We start from the raw sequence: 8,757 nt of genomic DNA on the forward strand, positions 1-8,757 counted from the left end.
TATTGTTGAATACAAATATTACTTACAGATTTATTATTGTGTGTGTGCGCGCTCATAATCGCATGCGTTGATATCGTTTATGGGTTGAGCACGTACGACTGATTGTTGAGCACTTATATCTTGATAATTGGAGATGGATATCTACTTAATGATATACGCACTGTTGACTACAAGATATTGTTGCTTACAAAAAATAATCTTACAGATTGTATACAAAAAAACGGCAAACGTGGCAACACCAACAATATATACATCCCACTACTGACTTTTGAGTTTTTTTTAACGCCTTTTATGCATGGCTAACAAATCACTGATCTGCACGCAGAACACACCATATATCACAAACCTTATCAGTCTCCCATATATATTTGATATAAATATAAATATTGAATATTGATATTCATATGCATATGCCAAGTTGCAATATTTTTCTAATTTTTATAGATTACGTTTTAATTAATATTAAAAATAAAATTTAAAAAAAGAAAAATCTGTGGGTAGTAAAGCAAAACCGATGACTTAGCAGAGCAGTTTATGGGAAACTAGTCGTAAAGTGACAGATTATAAACTAATTAGTTGCATCTTGAAAGTGTTGAATGGTTTTATATATGACGGAATAAGTTAATGTACACAATTTATAGTTTGTCTGTTGTGTTACGCAATTGCAATGAGTTGGTTGATTTATTATTTAGATTGTTCGAGTTCTGTATTACTTATGCGTTTCACATACTTTATGACATGATCGAATATTATAAGTTTGGGTTAGCTTATATCCTATATATCCTGATGACATAATTAACTATATATCCTAATGACATAACTTAACAAGTGCGTAATAAACTCAAATATTTATAGAATGCTGAGCAGCAGTTGGCCGCAGTTGGGAGCGAGTTATGCAACTGCGGGAGATGAGCGCATGAGTGGTTTAGTCCCCTGAGTGATCCCGAATTAGTGTTAAATAAAACAATATGATCATGCAATTAAACCTCTAATCATGTAGCAATAAGAAGACAGAGTATGATCATCCTTGTAACTTTTCTAATTTTTAGAGTTGTTACAATAAAATTGCTAATTTAAAACCATAAGCTACAAATAGTTAAGATCAGCTAGTAAATTTCTAACTATGCTTCCGGGTCCCTGCTAACTTGGTTAACCTCTTCCTCTTTTTTATCATAGAAATCAATCAAGTCCCTAAAGGACCATCGATTTCTAGAAATCGCCGAGTCTGGTTCTACGCTCTCATTAAAGCCCGCTTCTTCATCAGCTTTGTACCGATGATACTCACATAACATCCTACTAAAGAAAATGGTGATAGAAATGAAACATGCAATGCCACATATGAGAAACAAGCCCCAGAAGTTGTATAAAGATAGGCTTTTCCCTTCGATTTTGGTAGTTTGATCTGAGCACATGGTTGTAGAGAGCCATTTGTCGTGAATTCGTTGCAGGTCACCGTTTTCTGAGAGTTGAAGAATTGCTGTTGATAGATCAGCTGCTATTGGAGAGTCTCTTTTGAATGCCTACAATGCAATCCGAGTTTTTTTTTTTTTTTTTTTTTTTTTTTTTTGTCAGACAAACTTATTTTTAGCTTAATCATTCATATTAGATCTTTTAAGATCACAACTATGATTTTAGTGAATAGCTTAATCTACAAAGTACTGCATTTTGAGCTATGGTTATTTGTTCACTTCGGTTCTAATAGTATTGTAGCTTGACTTTTGAAGTCAAACAGGTTAAAGTCTGAACTTCTTATGAGAGGTCGCAGGATCAAATCTTGGGTGGTCAGAAAAGGTTTTGAAAACGGTCACTGATTGTTTTGAATATGCCACGTAGATCAAAATTTATAAAACTCGCCCTACCGGTAACCCGAACAGGGTCATAAAAAAGTACTCCCTCTGGCTCATTATAACTGTCCAGTATTGATTATTCAAAGTCTTTATTTTTCAACTTTGACTCCAAATTTCTTTATTAGTGTTATATAATACTTGATGATGATAGTTACTTTAATGAATACATATTTAAACTCAACTCAATAATTTTTATCAAATATTATATAATACAAATAAATATATTTAAAGTCAAAGTTCAAAAATAGAGAATTTGGAAAATCAATAGTAGGCCCTTATAATGGGACAAAAGGAGTATTGTAGATTGACTTTTGAAGTCAAACAGCCAAATTTACTGCATCAAGTTTTCATCTTTTGTTTAAACCTTTTCAGAAAGATATCAAACTAGTAGAGGGAAAATTTTAACTTACAAAACCCCAGCCACTTTTAGTGAACTCCTGACCAACAATCCTGAAATCGCAATTGCTATACCGCATGAATAGCTCAACATAAGGAAGCTCGTCAAGGATAGCAGCAACGCCACCGTTGTTTGGTCCTAAACGAAGCGCATTGGCATACTCCACTTCATTGTTCAATATTTTGATCCTAGACTCCGCAATATTCAGCTCTTTAAACAAATAACTATAAGCAAACGTTCCCCCTTGAACTCCAATCGGATCATTGCTTGAAATCAAGCTATCTATCCCTGAAATACTTGTTGTAAGTTGCTGTACTGTGAGGATAGATGTTAAACTAGCAGTATAGCTTGCATTTATAATCAACACCACCCATAGCCATAATATTAGCACAAATCGTCCCAACGAACTAAGTGTGTTCTCTCCTGCATACATAGACATTATTTATCATTTATAAAGTTAAGACATTTACTGTTGAATCTCAATTTTTTACTGTAAATTGCTTACGGTGTGAAAAGAACAATGTGGAGAAGCTAAACCTGGACAAAGCGAAATCCACCATATATCAGATGTGATGACATGGAATCTAGTTAAGTATATATAGGTTGTTGCAACAAGCTAAGATACTAACCATAAAACTGTGACGATTTGTCTCCTAAGTGGTCCACGAAATTGATCGTTAAACCGATGTTCTAGAATCCAAATAATGAATCCAATGAGAAGAAAGAAGCTACCAGTGACTAACCACATTCTAAATGTGAATGGTCTAAGAAAGGCCCATGGGTTGGGTTCTGATTTGTTGACCGGAGCAACTATGACAAGCCCGGATTCCATGTACGGCCGCGTAAAGTCGACCATCTTCGTTCGATTTGTAGTGATAATAATGTCTCCAACTGCTGCATCATACTTCTGATAATAGAAACATATCACAATAATGTTATACTGGCAATTTTAGTGTCATCTAACAATTATTTTAGTTATCTGCAATTTACTGAAAGCAAGAGTTGTCTAGTTATACTAAAACTATAAAATAAAAAATAAAAATAAAAAATTGAAGAGTGCGGGATGCACTCCCGTAAAATTTTACTAACTGTCGGGGAAATAGGGGGGCCAAGAGTTGCATTTCGACATATTTTCCCTCCAAAATCGGTCTAACAGTTTTTCCCACCAAGACGAAGGGTTGAAAAGGGTCATTTTTTCAATGGCTAAGCAATTGGTATCAAATTTCACATTGTTTGATTTAAAAAGAGTCATATTACAAACGGTATGATTATCGAAAGACATAAGCATGAAAATACTTACATTTTCAGCAACAGCTTTCACAAGATCGTTATAGTTCGGATTACTTAAACCATCTCCGTACAAAAAGTATTCTGGATTAATAGGGTAAGGAAGTAAATTCACAGCAGCTTGAAAAACGTCGATACAATATCCTCTAACACCTTGAGGAGACTTATCTTTCGTCACAACTTCTTTATAACTATATCCAAACGGCACCGCAACTCTCAAAGGCTTCCCATTATTCGGAAACACCCATCCTCGAGGCTTTTTACTCATTCCACCTGGCCAAATTACGCTATAAAGACGTTGATCACTATCAGATTTGCTTAAATTCTTTGCATACAATGATTCAGGAGCAGCAATTGATAAACCATAATAGTTTGACCAATATCCAATAGTCCTAAAACCAGTGCCAACTATGTTTATAACATCATAAGCCGGATGCATCAAGTTCTTGTTTTGGTCAAACTTCACCTCACCAGTCAAACCCTTAAACGTTGTCGCTAAAAGTGATTGAAGAAACTCTTCCCCTTCGTTAAAAGTCCTAAGAGCCGAAAATCGAAGCTTACCTCCATTAGAGTTAGAAAATGTGATACTTTGTCCCGATCTCAAGAATTTATCTAGAGCACGCGCAAGCAACCATACAGAATCATACGCGTAAAGAGCATACGAATTAAAGCTAGATATATCTTTAGTTAAAAACGATTTCTTGATATCAGAATTTGTCGTATGATGGCGTAATGATATAACCCCTTGTATGTGATCCATGGTCATAGAATCTTGCACTTTCGATGAATCCAAATTCGCTAAAAGCCAATCGGTAGTAATCCATACATAACCACTTGTCATCATCCCGAGCTTCTTTGCGACAGTGAAAATATCAAGACCGGAGTCGGGACCCACATGAACAACATAAACTCGACACTCCATCAAATTAACTCTAGTTAGTAGTTCGATGATGTCACCATGACTCGCCCCCGGAGAAAATGAAGCTTTATAGGAGATCTTGGCTCGTTTCTTTGAAAGGGCGTCGTTCAAGGCCAAAATCCCGTTTCTACCATACTCGTCGTCAACATATATGGCAATGATATTTTTCCAGTCGAAATATACGACTAAGTCAGTTATGGCAGACATTTGGTAGTAGTCGCTATGTGTAGTGCGAACAAAGTAAGGGTATTGAAGAGCCGAAAGTGTGGGGTCCGTTGCACCAAATGAAAGGAGTGGTATTCGAAGTTCATTCGCCATGTGTGAAATTAAATGTGCTATAACAGAGGATTGTGGACCAATTGCAGCCACCACATCATTCTCCATTAACTGCATAGCTAACAGTAAGAAAACAATAAATCAAAGACACTGTTTTTGTCACATAATTCATGAAGTTATGGATTGTTTGGGATTACTTTTTACAAGTGATTATCTGGTTAAAAATAGCCCATTACAAGATAGCCCAGTGGGCCCTGATATCCTTGCAAGAGGTCTCAGGTTCGAATCTAATCTTGTAGTGGCCAAGGAAAGGTTGGAAATAGGCCGAGAGTGTAACCCAAACAGAGAAAATCTTATAACTTTTATTTGGTTAAAAATATATTAAGTGCTAGTATTCTTATTTTTATATACTTATATGGGTGTTTGAAATTGCTAATTTGCTACGAAAATAAGCAATAAGTTGATTAACGCTTAAATAAGCACCAAAGGGCTTCTGGCATAATGGAATCAAGGGAACTTATCAGGAGGTGAGTTCGAGTCCCGTTCTTGGACAAAAGGGTGTGTGTGTTTGATGTTAAAAAACGCTTAAATAAGCAATCAACAAACACCGTCTTAGAACAAAAGGAAGTTCAGAACAAAGAGTTTTTTTTTTTTTTTTTTTTTTTTTTTTGTATGGTATGTTCCAAAGGTTATACAAAAGTTGCAAAGAAGTATCTTCATGTGGAGCAAATAAGTTACCATTAATGGTTCCAAGAAAAGAACTGCAGTTTGTATCGTACGAAATGAGGTTCAACCAAGTTCCTGGAAGGATAGTTGGACTAGAATTAACGTCGTTAATGGCAGCTGCAATGGCAGGCCTCACTGAACGCCCGATAACTGAATTCACTGTGAACAAAGTTCCAACATTCACAATACTAGGCCTTGAAGAAATTGAAGAAACTGTTGTATTTACAGTTTTACCCTTGACTGCCATGGCCATCGTCATCATCAGGCATATAACAAATGACAAATAAATCACTCTTCTCATAATTGACCAGTCAATTACTGTTATTCTGTCATATGCACCACAAAGAATAGTAAAATTAGAGATCAAAATCAAACAATGAAGCCAAAAAAACTTGAAAATACAAAAAACAACTACAACAATAACAATACCTAAATACCACGTGTGCGCGATATGGGGAGGTAAGATGTTAGAAGAAAGTTACCTGATTTTGTATGACCTTGAAAATTAGATTCAGGACAAGATAGAAATTATATAAAACGTTCAATTATCCTATTCTTATATCAAATAATCACTTTCAAACACAAACAAATAGATAAACAACAATGACAACAACAAATAAGCATTACTACTTACATTGTTAGCCATTTCTATCACATACTGACTACGAAAAGCAGAACGCCACTCAAAAGAGGAGATGATAATCTGAGCATAATCTAGTTTGGGTTGAGATGAATGGTGGTAATATGGGTTTTGGTTATATGAGTTCTCCCTTTATTGTTAACATGTTGGACTGATTAAATCTAGCCGGTAAATTATCAGATAAACACGATGTTTTTAAAACTAAGATTCTAATGGTGCAACTTGGCAACAAGTTATAATTATGTAAACTTTATATTATATGTATATGTAATATACATACAAAATGAACATAAAAAATGGATACGATTTACTCTCACATTATTTTTCAGTAATTTAAGCATGAGGGTTCTGCATAAACATCCAAGTAAAACAATTAAGTATTCAAACATGCACAAGCCAAGATGTTGGGGAACTCAAATGAAGTATAAAATGTCATGAAATCCAAGACAGAAAAAAATATTTAACACTTAATCCATTGAGTGTGGTCTATAGTTGTATGTAATTTAATCTAAATCACGTGATTAGGAGTGTGATGTCAGTTTAATTATATTGAGGAAATTGTCCAGTACTGTAATGCTCTATAAACATGACAAATTTGTCAATGGAGGAGTTCTATATCATTAAAATGAGTTTTGAAATCTTGAAATTAGGCGAATCTATGACCTTTCAAACATGTACTCGGTCATTCTATAGTAAGCATTCAGATGAGATAGATGTACAGTAAATTCGAAAAAATTCATTCCTCTTCGAAATGATATTAGCGGGAATATTTCAATGTAGTTGATAATTTCGTACGTTTATAATGTCAAATTGAATAACATTTTAAACTTTGTGTTGTCATAGGACCAAACACTAAATTTTACGGACTAATATTTAATTTAAGTTCATGAAATCGCAGTGCCTTAATTGGCATCTTCCTCTTTTCTCCGATCAGCTTTTAGCATGAACAAAAGTCGTCAATTTATCCTCCGACTTTCAAACGGTGACTTTAGTGTTACTGAAAGTCAATGATTTTAATGTTATTTACAATCATTTTCATTAATTGTGATTTGGTTGAAAACAAAATGTTATTTAGTTACGTTCAATGGAGAGTTTGAAATGCACGCTCATTTGAAGGAACGAACCCATCCCCAATTCACTGTATCGAGAATAGTAGGGGTCAAGAGCCACTGCCCCCATGTGAGGGTCTATGGGACGGTGTCCATTACATCCCTTCAATATCAACCGCCAAAGTATGCTTTCATATGAAGATATAGTATATATGAATCATATAAATACAATTTGATATTTTGCTTTGAGATTTTCATTGCTTAAGCATACAGAGGCGAACTTCTTGTCTTATACCAATATCTATTTTGTGAAAGCATTAATAAGGTCGAAATATGTTATTGATATGGTGTTTTTACGATTCAAGATTTAACAATGTCAACCCATTTTCTAATACTTTCATGATGATTTATCACAACTCAATATAGTTATAAATATTTTTTCCTGATAAACTGTACATGATACATCTACTATCAACAACTACTGGTCTTGGTTGAGCAGGACTAATGAAACATCCCCGTATAATTTATAAAAAACAGCTACATTGTTTACATCAAAACTTCATATTTCTCATCTAATAAACTTTTGAGCTCTTTCTACTACAATACAAAACTCTTTCTTACCTCTTTAAAGGATTGTGTAGCTAAATCAATCCGCTAACAATCACAACGGATATCCAGAGTCACGAAAACACATGTGAAAATAGCCCAAGACGAACCATCGTATGCACAACTTTCATATGTATATAATAACTCAGGATATACATCATGGTTGTTAGCGGATTGAATTACCTACACAATCGGTTAAAGAAATAACATAGAGTCATATATATACTAGTAGTGAGAGCTCAAAAATTCTATTAGATGAAAATTAAGAAATTACAATTTAAACATACTACTGTAACAATCAAAAACTAAGTTAACCAAACAACATTATGTTTCACAACTGAAATCAACCAAAAGTTTTAAGGTCTTCTTATCCTTTCATCTGCAAAAAAAGTTATTAATAATCAATGACAATTTCGTTAATGAAAATAGTACAGTAATTAATTATGGTAGACTAAAATTAAAATTAGAACTGCAACTACATACCTGCTATGCTTGTACTGAAGATCTAAAAAGAAAACGATCATTTTACAGCCTGAATATGTTGAAAATAAATAGAAATTTGAGAAGTCGGCGATGATGTTTCTAAAAGTAGCAACTACTTATAAATGGAGACGATGCTAAAAGAAGTGGTAACCCTAGCCCAAATTTAGAATAAATGGGCCGATGGTATTTGGTTATGATTATCACTAAAATTCCCATTTTTGTTCACCTTCTTGCGTTGGAGTCCAAAAAGAAAAAAATTTGCCAAATTGCTCGCTCAAGGTGCCTTGCGCCTTGCGTCCTTGCACCTGGGGGTGCCTATTGCGACCTTGCTTCCCGGGGACGCAAGGACGCAAGGTGCCTCTTGCTCCTGCCTGATCGTTTTCCTTCAGACATTTCATCGAACACCTTATGTGCATGCACAAAATGTAAAAAATATATATTATATTATAGTCACATTCTAAACTTAAAATAAATAGAACAGAACTGATGCCTAGGACTAATTCAGTGCTACATAGATCATAATCGTT

General features: G+C 34.5%; 1 protein-coding gene across 1 annotated transcript; it reads right to left on the reverse strand.

The window, feature by feature from the left end:
- Window positions 1–1,121: 1,121 nt before the first annotated feature.
- LOC139888343 (glutamate receptor 3.4-like) lies at window positions 1,122–5,753 on the reverse strand. Its single transcript, XM_071871354.1, has 6 exons — window positions 5,465–5,753; window positions 3,545–4,845; window positions 2,874–3,151; window positions 2,750–2,781; window positions 2,258–2,667; window positions 1,122–1,520 (listed from the first exon to the last, which is right to left on the reverse strand). Exons 1-6 carry the CDS (start codon window positions 5,751–5,753, stop codon window positions 1,122–1,124), a joined length of 2,709 nt encoding a protein of 902 aa, XP_071727455.1.
- Window positions 5,754–8,757: the final 3,004 nt, after the last annotated feature.

This window comes from Rutidosis leptorrhynchoides, chromosome 2, assembly GCF_046630445.1.
Source record: "Rutidosis leptorrhynchoides isolate AG116_Rl617_1_P2 chromosome 2, CSIRO_AGI_Rlap_v1, whole genome shotgun sequence".
In the NCBI taxonomy this organism is placed as follows: Eukaryota; Viridiplantae; Streptophyta; class Magnoliopsida; order Asterales; family Asteraceae; genus Rutidosis; species Rutidosis leptorrhynchoides.

Excerpts from the sequence above, each read along its gene's own strand:
- LOC139888343 (XM_071871354.1), bottom strand. The coding sequence starts at position 5,753 with ATGAGAAGAGTGATTTATTTGTCATTTGTTATATGCCTGATGATGACG. Across the intron at positions 2,782-2,873 it reads CAAATCGTCACAGTTTTATG|GTTTAGCTTCTCCACATTGT; the intron begins GTTAGTATCTTA and ends CGCTTTGTCCAG. Across the intron at positions 2,668-2,749 it reads CACATTGTTCTTTTCACACC|GAGAGAACACACTTAGTTCG; the intron begins GTAAGCAATTTA and ends CTATGTATGCAG.